At 33.7% G+C, this 26,752-nt stretch overlaps 3 protein-coding genes across 4 annotated transcripts; 2 read left to right on the forward strand and 1 right to left on the reverse strand.

Annotated features, from left to right (window-relative positions):
- The first annotated feature begins 5,782 nt into the window (after nt 1-5,782).
- Nucleotides 5,783-8,110, forward strand: LOC115986981 (40S ribosomal protein S25-4-like). Its single transcript, XM_031110416.1, has 4 exons — nt 5,783-5,896; nt 6,008-6,082; nt 6,392-6,526; nt 7,786-8,110. The coding sequence occupies exons 1-4, from the start codon at nt 5,894-5,896 to the stop codon at nt 7,897-7,899; spliced, it is 327 nt and encodes a 108-aa protein (XP_030966276.1). The 5' UTR covers nt 5,783-5,893; the 3' UTR covers nt 7,900-8,110.
- Nucleotides 8,111-9,985: 1,875 nt separating this feature from the next.
- On the forward strand, nt 9,986-12,314 carry LOC115987074 (replication protein A 14 kDa subunit B-like). The gene is made up of 3 exons (XM_031110522.1): nt 9,986-10,247; nt 11,341-11,599; nt 11,951-12,314. The coding sequence occupies exons 2-3, from the start codon at nt 11,344-11,346 to the stop codon at nt 12,013-12,015; spliced, it is 321 nt and encodes a 106-aa protein (XP_030966382.1). The 5' UTR covers nt 9,986-10,247; nt 11,341-11,343; the 3' UTR covers nt 12,016-12,314.
- A 6,075-nt stretch (nt 12,315-18,389) lies between these two features.
- Nucleotides 18,390-25,630, reverse strand: LOC115986999 (pentatricopeptide repeat-containing protein At4g18975, chloroplastic). Of its 2 annotated transcripts, XM_031110436.1 has the most exons (6): nt 25,284-25,630; nt 25,074-25,202; nt 24,403-24,522; nt 22,865-23,008; nt 20,347-20,559; nt 18,390-18,796 (listed from the first exon to the last, which is right to left on the reverse strand). In XM_031110436.1, the coding sequence occupies exons 1-6, from the start codon at nt 25,311-25,313 to the stop codon at nt 18,602-18,604; spliced, it is 831 nt and encodes a 276-aa protein (XP_030966296.1). In that variant the 5' UTR covers nt 25,314-25,630; the 3' UTR covers nt 18,390-18,601. The 2 variants fall into 2 exon arrangements, with proteins under 2 accessions (XP_030966296.1, XP_030966297.1); XM_031110437.1 differs by lacking the exon at nt 22,865-23,008.
- Between the last annotated feature and the right edge of the window lie 1,122 nt (nt 25,631-26,752).

Below are 26,752 nucleotides of genomic sequence, written 5' to 3' on the forward strand. Positions count from 1 at the left end.
ATCAGTTTTTGACATACCTCTCTTGGCCTAAACTAAAGATCACACAGGAGTTTTAAGATTGTTCTACGCTATCCAAAGCTAGCCTCCATGCAGACCAGCAATTCAAACTCATTCTGAATTCCAGTTTGAATAGACCACAAACCAAAAACGTTTCTCTGACGGTGTTGCACACTACTAAAATACTACTAAAGTGATGCAAACATAATCCACAACCTAAAAGTCTCACAACACTCTACGAGTCTCACAACACTCTACAAACGCTATGAGAAATACTGGTTTTGTTTTCTGTGCAGTGGGTACCACTCTTAGTGTTTATGTACACACCACTCTATTAATATTGAGTGGAATAATGGGCTTAGTGGGGTAGAGTAACAGTTCAAACCATTACTTCATAATTCTTGGATGTTACAATTATCCTGAGGTATACAGAGGGACATGCTCACTTTGGGTGTGATTCCATATTCTTTTCAGTTTCTAACACTAATAGTTATCTGTGACATTTTGAGACAAGCTGAAATGCTAGAATGAGCCCACAAAATGTGGTTAAATAAAGGGATTCAAGCTCAAAATTCAAATATTTAGTGAATAAAGGTTAGTAATGTTGGAAATAATTTAGTAAATAAACAAGTTTGGTACAACAAATACTATCCTAAATAATTAACAAGAATGTAAAATAGAAATAACAAAATAAATATATGTAAATTGAGGAACAATCTCACAATGCTATAGAATCACACAAAGAGCATTGTCCTTCAAGGTTGATTCGTGCTACCGGAAGTAAAATTTGGTGTGATTTATTCTCTTGGCTAAACAACCCTCCAAGATTAGACTATAACATCAACCTTCGAGGTTCAAGAACAATCTAATGCTTTTCATTAAGATAACTTGTAGAAAAAATATGTGGAAGAGAATGAGAATTGTTGGGCGTGAAAATTTTTCCCTTTGACAAATGTGTGGTAATTGGGTGGGAGTCAAACCAAGACTCGATAATGGGCTTAAAGCACAGCCCAAAGGCTATCGGTCAAACTTTTGAGAAATTCCCTTTTTAATGCTCTTCGCTTAGGTTAGGCCCGACAAAGACCCAAAACATTTGCAATAGCAAACAAGTCAACACAAATAGAAAATCCCAGAGCAAAAAGAAACATCCTAGTAATAAAATATTCCAGCAATAAAATAAGATAAAACTTAATAAACCTCCAAGCGTTAGCGATTTCATAAATTAAGTAGAGTGTACATCTCCAAGTCATTATCTGAGGGTCCCATTGAGAGAGAATCCTCCATTATAATAACATGACAAAAAGTTTCTATAGTCATAAATACATTATAGCCTTCAATTGTAAAGAAATAGACAAATATTATGGGATCCATTGTAACAAATGATGAAAAAAACTTAGTGTGAGATGAAGGAAGAGAGAGATTCCAGCTAGCGCAGCAAAATTACTTTTATGCTAGGATATGCTCATAATATTTGTATATGTAGTGAGTAGTAGGGTCATTTTGGTAGTATGAATGAGTAGTGAGAGAGTATTTAGCTATATTGTTGGGATTTTCTGCTGAGGATGGATAAGTATTTATGAGTAGTAGTGTGATGGGTATTTATGAGCTAAGGACTGAAGAGCTTAGTTTTACTAACTTGAGAACTAAGAACTCAGAAGCTTAGAACCTCATTAAACAGCTAAGAAAATAATTAGAGCAAGAGAGTAAGTAGAGAAGTTATGCGAAATTAGTCCTTCTCTTGTGGTTTGGTGTGTTTGGTGTGAGGCTTTATTTATAGCTGACTCAAGGGGTATTTAGCAAAGAATCTCACCTAAAATTTGTCTTAATTAGCAATAAATCTTCTAAAGATCCATCCTAGGATTTGGCCAAGAATTCCTATGTCTAGCTTTAAGAAGTATTTGTTGTTTCAAGTAATATTAATTGGAGGTTTTGACTTCGCATTAAATGCTAGATTGTCCTCAGCTAATGAAATTAGAGCGTGTATTAGGGCTAGTGATCTTGTTTAATTGCTGCTAGTATTAGAGTTCCTAGGGCAGATTGTGTCATCCTAAGCTAGGTGTCAATCTTGGAGCCCCTTGCTAGAAACTCTGCTATAGATCTCCTTGGTGCCTTCCAAACCACATTTCCCTAAGTTTCCCCATTAGGTTTCATGTGCTTGGTCGTGAATCAAATAATACATATTTTTAGTAAGGTAATGAGCTGTTTAGTAGTAATTCCAAAAGTTTCGTAGGTCTAGTTATGGCTTCCTTTAGCTTCTTAACCGAATTTGTTGGAAAGAGAGAGGAGATGATTGACTTCAACCTTCATGCATCAACACAGCCTTTATATTTTGTCAACGTCATTAGAAATCAGCTTGTCATGGAAGGGTTTAAGCTCAACTTGACATGTGGCCCCCTCTGACCTGATTTCACAAGTTGAAGGTGATTGTAGTGGGTTCCAACTGTTAGTCTAGTTGTGCTAAAACTAAATTGTAATCGGCCTAATTATTTTAGTCATCCACACAAACTTTAGTTGTTGAGGTTTGGCACATAGACTGGATTATTTTGGTTGGGCCTTGTCATTGAGCTTTTGGGCTTACATGTCCCTACAAAATAAATAATTTTGCCATGGGATTGTAATATACATGGACTTTTGTAATTGAAATTCTTTTGTGGGAAAAGTAAGTATAATTCCCATAAATTTGTAGAAAAATAGTTTTATGAGATGGATAATATGTCATAAATAATTTATCTTTCCCATGAGTTAGCATATTTGCTAGGAAATTTAGCATGCTAAAATATGTTATTGCCAAAGATTATTAACTTTGGACTTTGAGCATTGTGGGGCCAAAGAATTTGACAACCCCGGCCCACTTTATACTAAGCCAAAGGCCCACGCCGAGGAGGAAGAAATGGCCGAGGACGAACAAAGAAAACCTAAATAACCTAGAAACGTTGCCGAGGACAATCCTATTCTCGGCATTCCAGATCCCAGAAGGAAAGAACGGCACGCTGTCAAAGGCAGCCTCCCATAGCGCCCCCAGAAAAAGGACAAGTACAATAAGACACCCATGGGGGTATGGTGTAGGAGCAATTCAGGGAGAAACTGTCACCTCCGCATTAAATGCACCCAACTAATGTTCTAACCGCATTAATGAGGAAATGACCCCTGAATAGTGCGGTCTTGGTTGCCGCAACTCACAGAGGGTTTGGGAAGGTGGCTGATGGGACGAGCACTCGAAATGACCTGTATGATCAACAGGTGGAGGATCAAGATCGATTGGAAGGAGATATATAATGTGAGAGATCCTCCAGGAAGGTGGGATCGAAAATCAGGAGAAAGAGAAAAAAGAAAGGAGAAAAACGAGAGCAATCTGCATGATCTTAAAAACTTTAGTAACCTAGCACTGAAAAAATAATAAGAACATTGAGTCCCTTGGACAAAATGCCCGAGGACAGAATTTAACACTTTAGTCCCTATTCTTGCTGTTCAATCCATTCATAATCGTGTTTAGTTGTTGTAATCCTTACTAAAACCTAGTTCTTAAACCCATTCTTTATAAATTTATTGTATTTGGCTAGTTGGGCTTGAGTCTACTCATCCAATAGAAGAAGTGCTCGAACCCAGTTCTTACAAGCATTATATAATATTTGTTCCAAATAATATTTGGGCTTTAATAGAATAATTGTTTGCCCAAAAATTAATAGTTTTGGGTTTTTGATAAAATGTTGCCAAACTAGTATTGGGATTTTTGTAGAATGTAGCCAAAATAATATTTGGGTTTTTAATAAGATATTGCCAAAAGTAGTATTTGGGCTTTTAATAATATTTTCAATCTTTTGTAAAATATTGCTAGGTGTAGGCTTGGGCTTTGATAAATACTACCAGGTGTTTCTCTTGGGCTTTGTAATAGGTGCCATGTAGCAATGGACTTTGTAAAGGGCGTCGTGTAGCAATGGACTTTGTAAAGGGCGTCGTGTAGCAATGGACTTTGTACTGGGTGTCTTGTAGCAACGAGCTTTGTAATGAGTTTCGTGTAACAACGAGTTTTATAAAGGATACTGTGTAGCAATAGGTTTTGTAATAGATGTCATGTGGCAACGGACTTTGTAAAGGTTGTCGTATTGATAAATGAGTTTGAGCTTTTTATAGAGATAGTATAACTTTATGGCCCAATTTTGGTAATGATATGAAAAATATTTGTGTGGGCCCAATTTTGGTAATAATACAAAAATATTTATTTGGGCTCAATATAGGAAATATTTGTGGGGCCCAAAATAATTTATGAGGCTTGTATGTGAGTGGGCAAATGAAATTAGGACATGTGGCATGTGGGAAAAAATTGTACCTCAATGAGAATAAAATAGTGTATTTGAAAATATAGAGTAGTAAAAAAGACTTATAGGAAAGGGTGTGATGATAAATATTATATAGGCTATTCATGATAATAATGGTTTTATAATTATTGGTTAGTAATAACCCATAAAAGGCCAATGGCTAGTTTATCTATTATTTTCCAATGACTATTTTATCCTTTGTTGCCCAATTGCTAGCAAAAATAAAAATGTTTGAAACCCATATCCACACCAACATGTGGTGCATCACAAGAACGAGATCGTAGTGCAAAATAATAATGAAATGAAAAATATGCACAATACATTAAATCTTGAACTGCTTTGCACATATAGGAGAAAGAATTATTTGGGAGAGGTGGTGAAAGAGATAAAGAAGACTCATTGATACTACTACTTTCACCCCTATACCTCAATATTTTGTAACTCTTTCATGGTTGAATGAGATTTTGTTCTGAAGTTAGGGTTTTAGAGGCAAATCATGGCTTGCCTTGTTTGATAGTTAGGGTTTCAAAGGCAAAACATGGCTTGCCTTGTTTGATATGAATGACAAGTGTTTATACCAAGTTTTGAGTGTTCTTAAATGAGGCTTTGGACTCCATATATGTTAGGCAAATGGTTATTTTAATTGGCTTTCTTTTTTTTTTTTGGATGAAAAAATAATTTTCCTTTTAGCATAATTTATGAAAAGTTTTGTACTAAGGCCAATAGTTGCTTTTCCCTAGCTAGTTCTTGGGAAGTTGGTCTTAATGGTGTCTAATAGCCAAGGCCAAGAAAGGGTGCTAGCTAAGCTAAAAGGGCTAAAATAGATTGGTTATAATGTTTAGCGACATACAACAGGAGCTAGAAGCCTCTAATTGGGTGAAAATTTTGGCTCCAAATCCTTTCCTCGAAACTTAGGTGCTACAAATGTCCTTAGACCACTTTACAACACTCATGTTTTGGGCTCATACAAAAGGCTAAAAAAAAATCTATTCATACCTTCTAAACTATACTCTCAAACTCCTTTTATGTTATACAGATTTAAGTCATGTTTAAAATAAGAAAGCAGATTATAATATATAAATTGGGCCTACAAGAAAGTTGAACTTGCTCAAATCAAGCTCATAGAAAATGTGTTACAAGAATGAGTATCAACAAAAGTACGATGGATATTTAATTTAAAACATCAAAATTTACATTACACTTATTATCCATGAGCCACCCACCTTCTCTCTTTTTTTTCCTTTTTTTTTTTTTAAATCTTGAAATATTGATTTTCTCTGATTAATCAAATTTCAATTAATTAAATAATTAATTCTGTCGATTTCCCTAAAAAAAAAAAAAAAAATTAATAGTCAAAATCCGGAATACACCTATTCTAGAAAATACATTTCCTAGTCCATGCCTCCAAACACCCGACTCCGCGTCCATTCCATCTCAAAAACCCTAGCTATCTCTCAGCCACACAAAGTACCTATATAAACCTAATATTTTCCCACTTACTATGCCATTTTGCTCCGCAGCATCTTCTTTTAACCCTCACACCCCAGAAGACGTAGAAATCAACTCCGAGAGATCACCCAATGGTACAAACCCTAACCTTATTGCTCATTCTAGCTTTCTATTTTCCTGGGAAAATCGTTTTCTGGAATTGGATTTTTCATTTTCCATTTGCTTGTTTGTTTTTGATGATGTAGGCACCGAAGAAGGAGAAGGCTCCTCCTCCGTCCTCCAAGCCCGCTAAGTCCGGCGGAGGCAAGCAGAAGAAGAAGGTAAATTTAGGGTTAGGGTTAGGGTTAGGCTTGAATTTCAGTATTTTCAAGGCTTATTATCGATCTATATTCTATATGATGGCTATAATAGGACGTTGATTTTGTTTTCCAATTGTGGGTTTAAGTTTTTGCTGGATTTGTAGATTTTAAGGATTTTTGGGACAATGGGTTGTTGGTAATTGGGGTTTCGTGTTGAGATTTGGAATATTTTATGTGGTACTGATTTTTGGTTTAATTTGGTTTTTAGATTTCTGTGTAGACTCTCATAGGTTGTTCGGTTTTTTTTTTTTTTTTGGCTATTATATGTAGAAATGGAGCAAGGGTAAGCAAAAGGAGAAGGTGAACAACATGGTTCTGTTTGATCAGGCAACTTATGACAAGCTTCTTGTTGAAGCTCCCAAGTACAAGCTTGTCACTCCTTCAATCTTGTCTGATCGCATGAGGGTATGTTTGAGATTTGCTTTTTTCGTTGCCATGTATATGTTTTGTTGGCTGGTATTTATGTTTATTTGTTCGTACTTTTTAATGTGAATTCTCTGCATATAAAGTGTAGTAACTACAGCAACTACCACAAAGCAAGCATGCTCGAGTAATACAACCCAAACTATACACTAATTCTAATACACACCCTCCGAACCCAAGTAGCGAAACACAGCAAACATACTCTAATGGTCAAATACTGAATTTGATGACTTTTTAGGCCTCTGTAATAGATTCCAAATAATATCTGAGTATTCTTCACTTTCTGAAGTATTTTCTTAAAATGTTGTTTCATCTTTTGGTGGGCTGTCCCTTTTTACCATGAAGGAAATGTGAGCATCTAAGTTTTTGAATTTTCTTTTTCAATTACAATGAGATTTTCAAGACTAATAACAGGGGCTTTCCCTTCTTTCCTTTTTGTTAATAATGTCGCTGCTATTCGAGTTTTAATAAGTTGCCAATGAGCTATGGCTCAAACAGGCACCCTCCTTCCACAAAAAATGAGTGGAGGGTGAGGTGGTGTGATCTCATTAGGTGTATGTGTAACCTACCAATAAAAAAATATGTATTTGTGTACTGTCCCTTCGGATCTGATCATTTTTATCTTTTTTTTCTCTTTATTGTCACCTCCTTCCCTTGTAAAACCAAAGTGGAGGTTAATGCAATGCTTCAAGACCCACTGTGTGTATAACTTACCCATAAAAAATATTACTAGTTTTAGTGCTTGTATTGACATCATTCCAGAAAGTTTGTGTAAGATGGCGTAAAGGATGATAAGAGAGTAAAGAAGTTATAAAACCATGTCATTTCCTCTTTTCGATTCTTGGAAAAGAATGGGTAAAGGGAATGGAGCAGTATTTAAAAGGCTAATTAAGATAATAAGTTTTAAAAACATATTGCAGCGATATGTCACTTATAATGTATCTTTTCCCATGCACGGACTGAATCCTTTACCCGATTTTTTACCCTAAGAGGTAGCAGGTTGGTTAGGGACTGCACCTAATGAAATGGAGGTTTCTAGTTCAAATCCCTCTTTACCCCCCACTCCTTGGCACAAAACTTATAAAAAGATCTTTAGTGGCAGTTTTAACTGCTGCGTTGTGATCATTACCTTGAATTTTGTATTCAAGACAAGTTGCTTTGCTTGCCATTAGTTTAGGGCTAAATGTACATAATAAATGATGATTATTGATTGTTTTTTAATACTGCCTTGCAATTTTCAGATTAGTGGATCTCTAGCACGCAGGGCAATTAAGGATTTGATGGCAAGGGGTGCGATCAGGATGATCTCTTCTCATTCCAGTCAGCAAATCTATACTAGGGCCACCAACACCTAAATGATAGAATTTTGTTCTCCAGTTGAATATGGAAAGCTAGTTGTTCCATTTAACTTTGCTTTTTAAATTTTTGTTGGAGAGCTTTTATCGTCATTTGCAGTTTGAATGTTTAATTTCTTTTGTACTTCATACTCAGTTTAATTTTCCATGGAAGTAACATTATAAGCAGTTTCCCAGTTTCTATTTTTGTTATGAGATCTTCAATGTTCTATTCTCCCATATGCAAGCTGTGCACGGTCCAAAAGTGCATGGAATGTTTAGTTTTGATCTTTAATGTTCAATTCTTGATGAAAAGGGACTAGCTCGTGGGTGGCTATTAAGACGTAAATTGTTGATTTAATCTCCCAAGAACCTCGTTAGAGTTTTCTGTGCCATTTGTTTATTCATCAGATCTAAAATCATGGTCAATTTGTAGCTCTCAATACTTGTGACCAAATTGACTGTGCGGGCTACTTTATATTCTATGATGGGCTGAATATGTCAAGTTCGGTTTATTCATAAGTGATGTTCGAGTAATCAACAAGTATTTTGGGAAAAAGAGAGCTTACTTTACATAAATAGTGCATATAATTTGCAAATGGAAAATAATTCAGCCTCTCTACCGACAATCCTTTTATTATTATTTTGAAATTGATGAGCCATGGACAAAAGAGAACTGACTGAACTTTTTGCTAGTAGTTTTTAATTTATGTAGGATTTAAATATGTGTTTGTTGCACGTTTTATCTCAGTACACATATAGTGTCATAAAATAAAAACTGTACACAGATTTTGTGCCCACATTAGCTTTTAGCCTTTTAAGTAACGCACCGTTTGTTTCGATGGAAAATCTTGTGTAAAGATAATTTTTTGTGTTTTACAGTGTTTGGTAGCATAAAAAAAGATAAGTCAAAAGAAAACTATCTTTGGTCAACATAAAAAGTATGGCTTATTTTTAGAGATTGTTTTTCACTAAATTTTTTTGAAAAACAATTCTATCTCACAGCAAACTAAATAAGGGAAGTTAGGAGATTGTTTTTCAACTCATTTAAAGTTACTATTAAACATTGAAAAATGAAATAGTTTTATTGAAAATGATTATTTAAAAATGACTCATTTTCTAGAAAATATCATTGTTGAAACAAATAGAGCGTAAATAGTATATTTGTCAAAACATGATATTATATATGTCAAAATTGTATCTTGAATCTTTTTATTATTATTTATTATTAAGTAAGTAGTATATTTGTTAAAACATGAATAGTATTGTGAATCAATTTTCTTGTAAAATACATAAATACTTAATAAAATTAAGTATTATATAGATATACATGTATAAAGGGTATTTTTGCTATAAATTTTAAATATATTCAATTAATAACTAATTTATTTAAAACATATGTAATAATATTTAATAAGTTAATTAAATAAATCAAAATGGTCAAAACAATGTCAAAGTTTGGAAAATCTATCAACTAATCAAAAGATATGACTTGACTCAAAGACTTTAAAAGTTGGGAAATAATTTTTTTTAGAACACAGAAACAGTTTACTAAAAAATATATGTTTAAAAAAAACACAGCACGAAAAAGAAAACTAAATTAAACCATTATTATTATTATTTTTTGTTGAGAGACAACTATTACATGAATTTCAGTTAGCTTAATTAGTAAAGTTTCTAATAGTTGAATAAGGGATCCGAGATTCAATCTCCGTCTACATAAAAAATCGATTGGTGTCTGGATTTAATGATAAAAAGTTATCATTAAGAGTAGATGTCATAAGTTGAAATTCTCTTAAAAAAAAAAAAAAACTATTATTATTGCTAAATGAGAGGGATTGGGGAATTTGCAGTCCTTGGTTGGGATTTAATCCTCCAAACTCAAAAAATAATAACCTGTTTCCATTGCATACAATTGGTCTCTTATAATCAGATGACCCTTGTACATATTGTGAGAGGGTTGTTGCATACTACCTCCCCTAACTAAGCCCCCTTATTCAAAATATTTTATCATAATGAGTAATGACATTTTTAGAATGTGTGTTTTAGATAAACTTGTTCTTAACTTCTTATTGACTTATTTACTTCAAAAACTTATATGCTAAAAACTAAAAAGCAAATCCAATATTCACAAGCCAGCCAAGCAGGCCAAAGTCCAAAGTACTAAATTAATGAATTCACATGTTCCCGCCAAAATATCCACTACTATTTTGGAGTGCCTTTAAAATCCCCGCCTTTTTATCTCTCTCTATAGAAAGCTGAAAGTCTGAGACTGAAACCCCAAAGTCTCTTTTACTTATAGAGTTTTAGGATCGATTCGAATTCGCCGTACCCATCAGATTTTCTAGCGTTGGAGCAAGCTATTATAGGTAAAGTTAAAATCTTTCAATTTCTCAATCAAGAGTGTAGATTCTAGATGCAGATAGTATGTATGTATGCGTAATGGTTGTTAATTGTTCATTCTGTACTTTACTTGGAAGTTGGATCCGATCTGAATTCTGAATCCCAACCTTTCTCTTGTCCTTTGCCTTCCAACTGTTTGATGTTATGCCTCTTAGGCATGATTCGCTAACCAATTTTATATTTTTGAAATCTGGGTATTTTTTGTTACCCTTCTTAATCTTAAAGATGCTGAACGAATATTTTTAGACATTGCAGTTTTGTTTTTGTTTTTTCTTTAAATTTATTTTATATATATTTTTATATTGTTTGTTTGGTTATGATTCTTATATAAACTATAACTTTGATGTGGTTAACTGTGAGCGGTTGAAAAAAAGGATAAGTTCATGTAAAAGTAATCGCCCACTGCTTATAATTGCCCACTTTAGCAAGTTATGGAAAAAGTTGTGATCGTAGAAGAACTGAAGCTATAAAGGTTGTTATCATTGTTGTATAAACTATAAAGTGTACCCCCATTTGGTTTATGTGGTTAGTCACATAGAGCTCTTTCTTTCAATTTTGGTACTCTCCTCTCCGGGGGCACTCTTTGTATATATAATAAGAAAAGAATTGTTTCATATGGGGCTCTAAAATACAAACCTGATTAAGGATAGTGTCACTCTGTGTTAAGTTCCTACCATTCTCAAAGCAAAAGCTAATATTGTGAATGCATTCTTGTTAACAGCTACTTGTAGTAGCCAATTAGCCCATTTCACAATCCAAAAGGCTAATTACCAATGCTATTTTTAGGAAGTTTTCAAGTGTTTCACCCGTAATTTTGGCAAGTCTAGTAGAGATGTTGCGCTGATTTGATGAGCTCGGGTGTGAAAATATAATTTACTAAAGGAGATGAAGATTGACTGTGTCACGTGTTGATCTTTAACAAATTTGGTTTATTAATTGATTGAAGGCATGCATTTGTGCCTTTTTATTTGGCCAATTTGGGAAATGTTATGTACAATTTTACTGCAAATTCAAACCTACAGATCTGATGCCGGTTTACAATGCTTGTCACTTTTTCAGGATATGGATACATCAAGCCCTTCTGTTTTTGTCAATGCAGAGTTGTTGCGCGTGCACATAGGAAAGAAGGTGCGTGCGGTGGTTCACGTTATTCAATCTGATGGTGAAATCACTACTGGGAAATCAACAGATGAGCACCAATTGATTGTGAAAGGACTGCCACATGTATCTCTTATGAGTTATGTTGAGGTGATTGGTATTGCTGAAAGTGACCAGTCTATTCGCGCTGAAACATGGACCAACTTTGGTAACACTTTTGGTACGAATTACTTACAATAAAATCTTTGGTGTTCTTGCTATTGCTCATATATTCATTGCATTCATACTTGTAAATCTTCCATTGAAATCTCATTTGGAGTAGCCAAATTTCTTTAGGTTCTTATATTGATTCCTTGGTTTTCAGCTTACTTGAATTCCAAACAAAGTATAAACTTAATTAAGGATTTTCATACAATTGAGTAACAAATTCATGGTCATCCTGTTATTATCTCTCTCTTGCTCCCTCTCCTTGTGTTGTGTTATACTTTATATAGATTCAAACATCAACATGGTGCTACATTTCTGACTTCTGCTACTTGGTATCTGAGTTCTGAAACCTCTTTTTTTGCAGACACACAATCGTACAATCAGGTCTGCCAACTAGCAAATGGGGAGTTTAAAGGTTTGTTTCTTTAGGGAGCAGATCCTTGAACTAAGACAGGTGGGATTGTGGGAGTGTAAGGAAAGGTAGTCTAGTAACAATTGCGCAAAGTTGGTGTTTAAGATGGACAAATTATTACATGTTTATGTGTGCGAATACTATCCAAAACTTTGATTAAGGTCCAGTATCTTACTAATTAAGTTTTCAGGTCTTGTATCGTCTTAGTATAGTTGAACGGTAGTACTATTTTTTGTTCTTTAATGTACTATAATTAGATAATATCTCTTAATTCCATTAAAAGGACCCGTATCTGTTTAAAAAGGCGGGGATCTCACCCTATTGGTACTATAACAAGTTTACAAGATGATGTGGTAATCAATGTGATTAGTGTCATATTAATAATATAAGTAAAACTCTAAATTAGTTCTGTTATGTTTAAAAGGCGTACTTTTTAAAGGTTTTATGTAATGAAATTTGCAAAAGATATACCTTATGACTTCAAATTAAAATTACATACATTACAAATTTGGATAGAGGCTACATGTCATGCAACAATGCCTTCGGACATTCCCCCCAATCATTATATTTTATATAGGAAAATGTTAAAAATATTATAAATTTTACTAAATAATCTTTACAAATTGATGTGATAATAAATGTGATTGGTCCTATAGAAAATTAATTAATAAATAAATGTGATTGGTGAATTTCAAAATATAACAAAAGAAAGTTTGGATTATTATTGTTATTATTATTTGTGATTAATGACATATTAATTTATAAAAGTTATAGTCCCTCAGATTTTTTTTTTTTTTTAATTTTTTTATTATAAAAGTTATATGAAAAAATTTGAAATATTCTAGCATGGAAAAAAATTGTATGCCTCTTGGATGATCAATTGCAATAAAACTATAGGATCAATATTGTTTTAGTAATTAGTACAAGATGACTTGAGATGATATTTAAGATGTTGGCAAATAGGCTAAAAATTATTATTCCTCGAACCATATCGGAAAATCTAAGAGTTTTTTTTTGTCCCAATTATGTTGATCATGAATAATGTACTTTTTTTTGTCTCCATTAAATTTGAAACCTTGCACTTCATGAATATCAATTAATAAAGGAGGACAAAAACTAACGTATTTTCTGTAAATGACAACCTTCTCTTATGTAAGGCTTATATAGGAGGATCATAAAATATGATGTAGATCCTCCAATGCTATGAGGAGGCCTCTAGACAAAAGCTAAACCTAGAGCAAACAACACGTTTCGAACGTTCACTGATAGGGAGAATCAAAAGCCAAATGTTCAATAAGGGTATGGAAGAAACTCCAATGTTGGATGGAAAAGCTTCTTTTATAGGTGCGTAGAGAGATCCTAATTAAGGTATCGACTTATGCAATGAACTATTTCAAACTCCCAAATAAACTAAGTGACCACTAGATAGCCATGACACGGGCCTTTTGGTGGGGACAAAGGCAGAGGAATGTAAGATTCATTAGATCAAGTGGACCAGTATGCATGCCCAGGAAGAGGCATGGGATTTAGACATCTAAAAATTATTTGAGCAATGCTTATTACATACCCACTTGTTTTTAACTGAAATTATTAGTCTATGCGTATGTTAAAAACAGCTAAAATTTAAAAGTGGCAACTAAAATTCACCGTTGAAACTATTAGATGACAGATCTAAATAAGTAAGGTTTGTAAGGTTTCCAAGTGATGTTGGAATTGACTTAATAAACTTGTTTCATGATAGATATAAAGAAATAATTTGTGTGAGGTTATCAAGTGATGTTGGAATTGACCTCGTAAAATTGCAATCATTGAGAGCCAAAATCTTCAAGGACTTCAGATTGTCAATAGAATAAGGTAATTCTCCTGAAGAGCTTATCTCAGAAAGATCTAAGAATTTCAGGGAACTACTGCTCCAATTAGACTTTGGAAGAAAACTTTCAAGATTGTTATTTTCCCCTAGATCCAGGGTTTGTATACTGGGAAGGCAGAGGAAGAGGCCAATCATATGGCGGCGTGTCATGTTGTGACACATGATGCCATCCCAAATTCAGCAGTCAATATCTTATGTGGGCATGGAAAAGCATTGGAGGGGTTGAAAGGTTCTTTTTGAAAACGCAGTAGTTGGAGGAGGGGGTTGGGGAGGGGGATTTGAACTCTAGATGTCTATGTTGGAAACACCAAAAAGTGTGTGTTGAGTTACATAGCTATAAAGGTTCTTGAAGAGGAGTGTGGCGGTGGGTTGGAATTGGGGAAAAAGTGAGGAAATTGAAGGATAACTGGCTTCCAACTCAACCAGTTTCGAAGTGACTTTTCCGTTCAAATTTCTTAAGGAAGATGCTTGAGTTTCGGAACTATTAGATCATGCCTTTGTGTGGAAGTCTAATTTAGTGGATGCGATTTTCCTTTTCCACAAAGCTGCACTCATCAAATGTTTGCCTCTTAGTAAATGACACTCTCATTTGGACAGGTAATGCAAGGAGGACGCTTTTTGGTGAAGAGTGCCATGCGATGCAAATAGAAGAACTCTAGCAAAACTTTCAAGGGGAGAGCTCTTGTATTGTATGGAGAGACAACACAAAATGTTGAATAAGATCTAGCAATGAGGAGAGCTTTGGTGTTTGCAGTGGACATTAGAAGCGGAGAGCGAGTCCACTTCTACTATTGCAGGATTGCAAGAGAAAGATTCATCTCATTCAAGCTTCGGACATTTCACGTCTGAGTTTGTTTGAGCATGTTTCAAAGATATATAATAGTGCTGCTTTAGCCTCAGTCGCTGAGGCAAAAATATTTAGCCTCAATTACAGATGTATTTTCCTCATCACAAATAAAAAATCAGCTATCAATTAATCGATTTATCAAAATAAAAAAAAAATAAAAAAAAAAGGAAAGAAAAAGGAAGAGGCCCGAGATCAAATTGTTTTAATATACTATTTTGAGGTTATTGTAAGTATATAACACATATGTCGCACCAGTAATACTTTCTACAAATATTATGTATTTTAATAAAATTATATGAATACGAAACATTTCTAAAATATGCTATTTTAAGAAAGATGGGTTTAAACTATAATAAAAGAGGATTCAAGTTTAAGGGTAATGTATACCACTGCGTATCTTTGGTGCGGTGGTCACTTTACAAGTATAAATGCTTATGAGATGTTGGGGGCAAGGGCTGAAGTTTAAATCTCTAGGAGGGAGCTTCACATATATACACTTAGATTATGCTAGAGTATAAATTCTATCTTGTATAAAAAAAAAAAAAAAGTTTAATTGTAATGTTTAGGAATTTAAATAGATAAATATTGCTTTCATGCTCAGAAACTCTTACATATTTTAGGAAAATTTTAAAAAGAAAATACGTCTCCAATTTTTGTAAAGAAGGAATAATATTTTTACCACAAATATTTAATGATGTCCATAACTATTTTGGCATTTTTATACCGGCAATAAGTAGTGAATGAGTGTAAGCAGCATAAATCCACATTTTCCTATATTTTATATAGGAAAATGTTAAAAATATTATAAATTTTACTAAATAATCTTTACAAATTGATGTGATAATAAATGTGATTGGTGAATTTCAAAATATAACAAAAGAAAGTTTGAATTATTATTATTATTATTTGTGATTAATGACATATTAATTTATAAAAGTTATAGTCCCTCAAAATTTTTTTTTTTAATAAAAGTTATATGAAAAAGTTTGAAATATTCTAGCATGGAAAAAAAAATTGTATACCTCTTTGATGATCAATTGCAATAAAACTATAGGATCAATATTGTTTTAGTAATTAGTACAAGATGACTTGAGATGATATTTAAGATGTTGGCAAATAGGCTAAAAATTATTATTCCTCGAACCATATTGGAAAATCTAAGAGTTTTTTGTCCCAATTATGTTGATCACGAATAATGTACTTTTTGTCTCCATTAAATTTGAAACCTTGCACTTCATGAATATCAATTAATAAAGGAGGACTAAGACTAACGTACTTTCTGTAAATGACAACCACTCTTATGTAAGGAGGATCATAAAGTATGATGTAGGTCATCCAATGCTATGAGGAGGCCTCTAGACAAAAGCTAAACCTAGAGAAAACAACACATTTCAAACGTTCACTGATAGGGAGAATCAAAAGCCAAACTCCAATGTTGGAAGGAAAAGCTTCTTTTATAGGTGGGTAGAGAGATCCTAATTAAGGTAGTAGTTCAATCAGCATCGACTTATGCAATGAAATATTTCAAACTCCCAAATAAACTAAGTAACCACTTGATAGCCATGACGAGGGCCTTTTTGGTGAGGACAAAGGCAGCAGGAATGTAAGATTCATTAGATCAAGTAGGACCAGTTATGCATGCCCAGGAGGACAGGAGGAGGTATGGGATTTAGACATCTAAAAATTATTTGAGAAATGCTTATTACACACACTTGTTTTTAACTGAAATTGTTAGTCTATGCGTATGCCAAAAACAATTAAAATTTAAAAGTGATAACTGAAACTCACCCCTGAAACTATTAGATGACAGATCCAAATAAGTAAGTTTTGTAAGGTTCCCAAGCGATGTTAGAATTGACCTAGTAAACTTGTTTCTTGATAGATATAAAGAAGTAATTTATATGAGGTTATCAAGTAATATTGGAATTTACCTTGTAAAATTGCAATCATTGAGAGTCAAAACCTTCAGGGACTTCAGATTGCCAATAGAATCAGGTAATTCTCCTGAAAAGCTTATCTCAGAGAGATCTAAGAATTTTAGGGAACTACTACTCCAATTAGACTTTGGAAGAGAACTTTCAAGATTGTCATTCCTTTAGATCAAGGGTTTGTATACTGGGAAGGCAGAGAAAGAGGCCAATCACATGGCGTGTCGTGTTGTGACACATGACGCCATCCCAAGTAGAGCAATCAATATCTTATGTATGCATGGCAAAGCATTGTAGGGGGTTGAAAGGTTCTTTTTGATAATGAAATAGTTGGAGGAGGGGTTCAGGGGAGGGGGAATTTGAACTCTAGATGCCTGTGTTGGAACACCAAAAAGTGTGAGTTGAGTTACAAAGCTATAAAGGTTCTTGAAGAGGAATGTGGCGGTGGGTTGGAAGCAGGGAAAAAGTGAGGAAATTGAAGGATATCTGGCTTCCAACTCCAACCAATTTCGTAGTGACTTTTCCGTGCAAATTTCTCAAGGAAGATGCTTGTGTTTCAGAACTGTTAGATCATGCCTTTGTGTGGAAGTCTAATTTAGTGGATGTTTCCTTTTTCACAAAGCTGCACTCATCAAATGTTTGCCACTTAGTAAATGACACTCTTATTTGGACAGGTAATGCAAGAAGGACGCATTATGTGAAGAGTGCTATGCGATGCAAATAGAAGAACACTAGCAAAACTGTCAAGGGGATAGCTCTTGTATTGTATGGAGGGACAGACAACACAAAATGTGGAATAAGATATAGCAATGAGGAGAGCTTTGGAGTATGCAGTGGACATTAGAAGCGGAGAGTGAGTCCACTTCTATCATTGCAGGATTGCAAGAGAAAGAGTCATCTCATTCAAGCTTTGGACATTTCATGTCTGAGTTTGTTTGAGCATGTTTCAAGAATATATAATAGTGCTGCTTCAGCCTCAGCCGCTGTGGCAAAATTATTGGGGATGCAGTGACATGGCTGGAGGAATCTCCATTTGCATTGCTCACCACATTACTCAGCTACAGATGTATTTTCCTCATCACAAATAAAAAATCAGCTATCAATTAATCGATTTATAAAAAAGAAAAAAGAAAAAGGAAAGGCCCGAGATCAAATTGTTTTAATATACTATTTTGAGGTGATTGTAAGTATATAATATATGTTGCAACAGTTCTAAAATAAATAATACTTTCTACAAATATTATGTATTTTAATAAAATTATATGAACACGAAACATTTCTACAAAATGCCATTTTAAGAAAGATGGGTTTAAACTAGAATAAAAGAGGATTCAAATTTAAGGGTGATGTATAGGAATTTAAATAGATAAATGTTGCTTTCATGCTCAGAAACTCTTACATATTTTAGGAAAATTTAAAAAAGAAAATGTCTCCAATTTTTGTAAAGAAGGAATAATATTTTTACCACAAATATTTAATGATGTCCATAACTATTTTGGCATTTTTATACGGGCAATAAGTACTGGATGAGTGCAAGCAGCATAAATCCACATATTTGCTTGGTTAAACTTAAAACTTAAAACTTGTGTTCTTAGTTTTCCCCTAATTTATGCTTTGGTTAAAAGACTGAATTCTTGATACTATTGGAGCTCTCATCAGCAGCATTCCAGATGTATGCAGTCAGTGAATTGCTCTACCTAGCAAAATTCAGTAGCTTGCAAGTAATAACATTTTGTAGCCTTGAAATGAAAAATATTTTGTGAAACTATATAAATCAACAAATGCCAAAGAGCCAACTTCTAAATAAAAAAGAAGTTTACCTTTAACCTCTTGTACAATTTTTTTTTTTCCCTTCTTTGTCAGTCTTTAAAATCTTTATACAGTAGGTTTTCATTTTCATCAGAAATCAACTGACAAATGTGGACTAAACATGTCATCATGGCCTACAAGGCCTTACCTTATTTCTTCTTTTTCTTATATGGGCTTATCCTGCCTTTCTTGGGGGATTTATTTTCTGTGAAAAGATCATTGTACTTCTCCAGCACCCTTTGCTTTTCCTCTAGTAAGCCCAACATCTCATATGCATCGGCCACTCTCTGCACTATTGATTTTTCAGGAGGTTTGCGATCAAAAGCTTCAAGGTTTTTGAAGAGCTTTCATATGCAATTATGAAAACAATATATTAGTCTAATATAATCTGAAAAGTGGTTGATTAAATCTACTCAAATATCAACTTAATAAGTCTGCCAAGCATACCACATCTCAAAAGTGCAAATATAACCATGTAAACTGATAATAGCAAAAATTCAACTACTTCCTTAACTTCAGCCAGTGGTGAAATTACTGATAAATAGCACATCTTCATGTGCATTGAATTTCAGTGTTCACTTTTCTAAACAAAATATTAATGGTGATTAAGTAATGGATGTCTTTTTTAATTATTTTTTGCTGAAATGAGAATGTTAAAATGGATAAGTGGAAATATACGAAAAGATAGGATCCGAAATGAGGAAATTTGCTTAAAGATGGGAGTAGCCCCTATTGTTTAAAAGATGATGGACAGGTGCTTGAGATGGTTTGGCCATGTTCAGATGAGAGTGCCTAATGCACTGGTAAGAAAGAGTGAGTTGATCCAAGTATAAGAAACAAAACCCAAAATCACATTAGTAGAATTGATTAAAAAAAAAAAAGAGATGTCAATTAAGGAAGTAACAGAATGTATGACTTTACATAGAATAGAAGGAGGAAAAGAATACATATGGCTGACCCTAACTAATCTGTTGAGTATTCATAAACAACCCCAAAATTTTGGGGCTAAGGCTTGTTGTTGTAGTAGTTGTTGTTGTTTTAATTACTTTTTGCAAGTACAACAACTTTCATTTGGGGTTTACTTGATGGAAGAGAAATGGGGAGGATGGAGAAGGGAGAAGGTAAATTGTGGAAAAGGGGAAAGAGTTTTTATGTATTTGATCCCTCAATATTTAAGGTGGTAAAATCAAAAAACCACTCCTTTCCTTTACCTTTATATCCTCTCCCAAAAAGTACACCAATGGCAAAGCAATATCCTCTCTACTTCCCCTGCTCATCATATCCCTCTTTCCATCCTTCCACAGGTAATGAAGATTGGGGTGAAGTAGGGAGGGGAAGTAGAGAGGATATTGCTTAATAAACTAGATATTTTCTAGATAAACCCCTTGGAAGGGCTGCTAGAAACAATCAAGCCACTTGTAGGCTCCAACTTTGCAGGACATATAAAAGGGCAGCTAGAAAGAATGGCTCTTAGAAACAATCAAGCCACTTCTGGGCATGCAGCAACATGAAGTTTGAATGAAGGAGCTGCTAGAATGGAAGTACCATCACACTTTTTAAGCTCTAGCTTCTTAAAAGGGAATATTTATAAAATGGCTGCCAAATTTCACATTAATGCATATCCTATCCTTTGATATATCTCTCCAAAGCATGGTACAACTAGAAGAAACCAACATGCCTTCTCCCTCATTTTCGATTTAAAAATATGGAATACGTACTACAAACTCATAATTTAATATGATTAGCAAGGCAAAAAAATTGATCCCAGATCAGGAATATGGAATGCAAATGTGCACTAAATTATTGAATAATTTTATGTAAGTAAAACAGTAAGTTATTATCTTTCACACTTCATATAAAGCATATAACTGGTGGCAAAAAGGGAGAAGCGAACCTTTACAAGATCCTCCAGCATGTTGTTTCGATGATATACAGATATCATGAGTCTGCACAGCTGCCAAGGAACTGAATGTAGATCCATGCCAATTTTCTGTACCCAAATCTTGTGTGCTTCTTCTGCTCTATGGTCCATATCTAAAGCTCGTATTAGTTGCCCATATGTTCCCAATGTGGTTCCCTGTCCCTTGCTTAGCATCCATTTAATCACCTAAGAGATTAACAAAGGAATATAACATATAAATCATAAAAGACACATAATGAATCAGTCTTACATTTATATTCTTATTATTGAAACAGAAGTTGAAAATAATTATTTACTAATTTTCTCGGTTCTCAAAAAGAGATTAGAACACAACCCAATACTTGCATGCTGCAGAATTATGAAAAGTTTGGAAAAAGGTTGCACAAACATGAACTGCAAGCTTCTTTCTGTAAGTCAAACATAGAGCTAAACAGACAGGACGAAAAGAAATTGCTGAAAGTGTACCAGACATTATCAAACGCCAAAAAAGGGGGGGAGGGGGGGAGGGGGGGGGGGTTGACAAACTACAAAAGCCTTTGAAACACAAAGGTGGTAATAAGGATTCCTTAAATATAATTCATTTTGTTAATTACTAATATAACGACTTTGTGTAATATAAGTCACAGATAGCTAGTCTCAACTGTCCTTAAAGCATAAATATGTATTTCTGTATGTATGTATGTAATATAAGTCTCAGATAGCTAATCTCACTGTCCTTAAAGCATAAATCAGATTCTAATAATTAGCTACTTGTAAATGCCCTAACCATCTTAACAGTTGGTTCTTGACCAATATCTGCAGCAGAAATTATAAAGTCTTGACATATGGTGGAGAGGGAAAGAAACCAAACAGGAGAGAGAGAGAGAGAGAGAGAGAGAGAGAAACCTGAGAGAGACGTACTCTTATGCTTGTAAAAATGTGACCCCCAATTTTTATTTGGAGAAATACTTCCAGGTTTATGCATTCTACATCAATTCTTCGATCTAGTAGATCTACTCACAACCAATGTCTGCCAGCCTTGCCCTCATTCACTAATTCACTTCAGGTAATAGTCCACATTTCATAGGGACAGTTGTTGTATTTTAATACTTCAGACTCCTTTATTAGTTTCCTTTTTAATTTCTGAATTTGGAAATAGCTGGTTGCTAGCATTTACCATAGTACAGTTTCACTCTTCTTGTTACTGTATGAAACAAGTTTTCAGTGTCTAAAAATTTATATCAACATTTTAAATGAGTGATTAAACATAAAATAAAAAGCCTTGCTCTCTTAATGATATTTCTATTACTTACTATCCTGAAGACCTGTCAAACTACTTCACCTGTATTGACCAGCATGAACAGGTCATCTGCCCCAAAACAACCCACAATTTTTAGAAGTATGTATACCCTGATCGAGCAGTCCAACTCGTTTTCTCTGTCATGAGAACCAGGACACATTTTTTCTTCTTCTTTGGGATACAAAACTCCACCTAATTCTTTTTTGAAAAAGAAAAGGATGAAAACTCCTCTACCTAACCTGACAACCCACTTTAATGTCAATATCTCAGTGGACCAAGGTCCTTTACAAAAGTAGAGAATATAAATCTCAGGTTGGACAGCTGCAGCAACAATGACTGTGCATTTCAGTTAGAAATTAGATGTCTAATTATTTTCTTCCCTTTTTACCTAAGCAAGCATAAGGGAAACAGACAAGCTGAGAGGCTTCAATGTCTTAACTCTCATCTGCAAGAAGAAAGCAAGCCAACTAGGATTCATTCTTATTTTGGAGAAAGAAAAAATTTAAAATTTAAAGATTGGCCCCATTAGAACCTTTAAATTATATCAGCACCAACTTGGAATAACTTCAGGATATAATGTTTCAAATCTGTATCAATTACTGCAGAACCAACTAGGAATTTGCTAGAAACTGGAACATGCAGGGAGCAGTGTGTGCCTACGTCTGTATATCGTGGGACAGCCAAGTGGGCAGGTCAGATGAATATATCACCAAATCTGCTCAAAATCCTTACCCAGGTAGTTCAATTTATGCAAATTTAATCCCCCATATCAATAGAATGTAGGTCAGTCCAATGTGTTTATCTGCCAAAACCTCTTTAGCTAGAGAAAATGAGCATGAATGCTTGCAGTGACCCAGTGATACATGTGCTTCTCCATAAAGATTAGTTGCATTGCCAGTACAGGTTTTTAAACTGAGATCTATAAACAAACAAAATTGCTAATAAGACTGGATTAAGATATATAAGCAAGAAAAGGGAGCTAAAACTCTTAATTAGATGAAGACTTCTTCTTCACCTCAGTCTTGCAGTTGTCTTGAGAATTTTTTTAATACTCCTCTCCGTCACATTTCTTCATTTTATTTTGGAAGAGATCTTCTTCTCTTCCTCATTTTTGAAGTTAAAAAAAAAAGGCGTAATTGCATATGCTTCATTTTTTCATGTGCATGCTTATAAATACAGACACAGAAGAAAAAGAGAGAGAATGGCTCATACCTGAATAATTCTATGCCATTGCTGTTCCTTCTCAAGAACAAGCAACGCCCTCTTAAGAGATGCAATAGGAAAGTTTTGCTCCCATGCAACCCAGGCATCTAAAGCACCATAAACAGCCTCCTTACTATCCTTAATATCAAGAAGCTGCATAATTGGGGTTATTTTAACAGCTTGTCTAGATAGGCCTTGTAAGAGGTAGAAAAAATAAAAGAAAAATAAACCCGAGCCCGATCTTTTGGACAACAAAGAGCAAAATAAAATTAACGTACTATTATGACAAGGATAAAATGTTTGGGAAACAGTAAAAAACTCATTGACAAAATCAACTAAATGTCATCTTATGAACAAGCAAGAAAAAACTTATAATAACATAAGTGCAACAATTTGCTAATAAATTTACAGCATTTCTCAAGAAAACAAATTGCATGTACATGGAAAAAAAAAACATATTTGTAGAATTTACTATATATTAAGAACAATTAATAGCAATAATAAATATATAGTTGACATATGAAGGCCTCAATCACCAAAATATAAGTCGTTTAATACCTTTTTAGCCAAAATACACTATTGGTCTCTAAAATTTAGCCCAAGAGTGATTTTATCCTTGAAGACTAAAGTGATCGCTTTTAGTCCCTTAGATGATGTAGCCAAACTTAAATCTAACATGTAGAGACTATAAGTGATCACTTTAAGTTTGTTAGTGACTAAAATCAATCACTTTTAGTTTTTCAAGTACTAAAAGCGATCTCTTTAAGTTTGTTAGGGACTAAAAATTATCCATTTACACTTCATGGACTGAAATTGCTCATGGGCTAAGCTTTAGGGACCAACAGTATATTTAAGCCTACTTTTTTTACTGTCAAATCCATGATTAAGGACTGAAAAGCTACTAACTAAGAGCCTAAAGTGTAATTTTAGTGACTTGTACGATAATCACTTCCTGAACAACATAGAAAGTCCAGGTAAATCATCTAAGCATAAGGATAAAAAGAGTTCTAGTTGAAATCATAGCAAAGCCTTATAATCATCCCTTCTAATGATCATGGTACATAGTGTGAATGGATTGAATTTTGGACATGTTATAGAAAGTGACAGGCTCTGCTGTGATTTACAAGGGTTCCAACAGCTAAAATGCATCATCCTGAATGGAACAATCCAAGAAAATTAAAGTATGACCATACCATAGGATTAATTTGAGGGTTTTATGAAATGAAATTATTCCAAAGAAGAAATAGTCAAAAAACAAAAAAGAGAAATAGTGAAAAAGTATTTACTTTCCATTAGGAATAAGCAGCTAGGTTGTGGTATATACATTTCAAGAAATGGCTGATAACATCATATTCATAGAGCTCATTGCATACAACATATTTGAAAGATGCTTGCTACATTTCAGTTTCAAAGGTCTGAATCAATAATCACCATCACTATCAAATGTTAACATTCACAAAATTTCCATCCTATTAATAAAAGACCATAGACACTTGGCTATTACGTTTATTTAAAAAATAAATAAAAATTCAAACGGTTATTCTTACTGTATTCACAAGAAAATTGATCTTGTCCTTTCTCGAAACGTTCTCCCCAATTTGACGCCCTTGTACGCCTCCAGCATTTTGATCTGGAAACTGACTCTTAGCTGGGCTGGCAAATTCATCCTAGAACATCACAAGTCATTGAAACAATCCATTAATCAAATCCCTTAGATTCTCATAAAAGCAAAATTACAAATATCCTATCAAATTACCCAAATTTTTTGTGCCAAAGCAAAGCTGTTTTATATTAAATTTATATTTGAATGGATTTGGCCAAAACAATCTTTTTTATTTCTTGAATGAGTAACCTTTATTTATTTATTTATAATATCTTTAATTTTATTATGTAGGAAAGTATCATTTGGTATTATACCTAAAAAAATAAATTAAAAATGGAAATTAAAACTTTGTTGATTGGCTGTGTTTGATTTGGACATTTAAAAGTGCTTTTATAGTTTTTATTTCATAAAATTCTCATTCTTACTCATTTGTAGAGGCTAGAGAAAACTAATGTTGACAATATACCGCACAATAGATATACCAAACACCCAACAAACACTGTGCAAATGCATATTTTTTTTCCCTCGAAAACATAACACATTTTTGTAGAGTTGCCAAACACTACCTTGATTAAAAAAAAAAATGCAATAAGTAATTCAAATAGATATATATACCTGAAATGATGCCATAGCTTTTGCAGTGCTTTGGTTAGATATCTGAGATTGATGTAACAACATTGTACTGTAACTGGAGTTTAAAAATTGAGCCCTGACTACTCCTCCACGCTGAGCTAATCGGTGAAGCTGTATGCAATAACAAAATAAGCAAAAAAATAAAAAATAAAAAGCAGAGAAAGGAAGAGAAGGAGAGATGCAGAAACTCACCAGAGAAGACATAGTAGATGATCTCCACATGGCTGTGAATTCGGGAAAGGCCCAAAACAATTGTCACTTTTCAAAGAATGCTGGCAAGGAGCATATGAGCAAGACAAGGACAGAAATAATCAAACATAGACAGACAGAGAGAGAGAGAGAGAGAGAGAGAGAAGGGTGGGGTTAGAATATTTGATTGAAGAGAAGACTGTAACCTAGAAGACTAGGACTGGGATATTAAAACCCATCTTAAACCCAATAACAAAGGATTGAAACTTATGATAAAACTTGAATAAAGTTAGCAGTGCCGCCCGGTGGCGGAACCAGAAATAAGGGGCTCATGTTCTGTTTGATATCGGCGGACGGATTATTTTTGCATACTTATTTTATTATTCAGTTTATTTTTACTATTATTTATGAGTTTATTGTATTTTTGGTATTATTTATAGGTTCACTTTACTATTTTAATTAATTTTTACTTTAATTTTCAGTATTTTCAGTAAAAAATTTTTAATTTCAATAAAATAAACAGATCCCAAACGGATTTAAAAAGCCGACTTATTTTACTATTTAACTTAGTTTTGCTATTATTCATAAGTCTCACGGTACTTTTTGGTACTATTTATGAGTTTTACGGTATTATTTTAGCTAACTTTTACCTTTATCTACAGTACTTTCAGTAAAAAGTTTTCAATTTCGATTAAATAAGTTATTTCCAAATAAACACTAAGTTGGGAATGTATTCTAAAGCATGTATTAGGATAAAATGCCTTTTTATTTTTTTATTTATTAAGAAAATGCATTTGGTATTATGGTAAAAATTTTATTGAAAAGTAATTATGTTTGGATGAATTCTTGCAAAAATGTATTTTTTGGCCAATAACTAAGTGATAATTTGCAATTTTTTTTATATATATAAATATTTAATTTTACATGCATATAACTCCATTCCAAATACATAATAAAAGAGGCATTCTACGATACACACTAATTAAAAGCAAAATATCCATTTCCCCCATATCATTTAAAATATTCACCCAATTTCTACAATTTCTTTATAATTTTGTACAATTTCTCTACCAATTTTCCACAATTTCTACAATCTCCGGATTCATTCACAAAGTGAAGTTTCCGCAAAATATGCGCAACAATCTCTAGATTTATACACAAATATATTTCCACAACAGTCTCCCCAATTTTCACAAACAAAGGGAATCTATGAGATCAAGAAATCAAGTAATGTTCTCCTATAGAGTTCAATACTGTAGACTTTGATTTCCTTAGAAGTCATTAGTGTAGGCAGAGGAAACAAAATTGTGAAATGGCCACTATTTTTCTGGTAACCTAAACAGGCCTACCGCCTACTCATTTACTAAACTGTTATTTCCCCTCCACAAATTTGATCTGGCACCATAAAAGATATGAACAGCATGAGTTGATCTCGTTTAATCCAAGAAGAGAACAATATAAGGAAATCATCT

The sequence above is a fragment of the Quercus lobata genome, chromosome 4 (genome assembly GCF_001633185.2).
Source record: "Quercus lobata isolate SW786 chromosome 4, ValleyOak3.0 Primary Assembly, whole genome shotgun sequence".
Taxonomy (NCBI): Eukaryota; Viridiplantae; Streptophyta; class Magnoliopsida; order Fagales; family Fagaceae; genus Quercus; species Quercus lobata.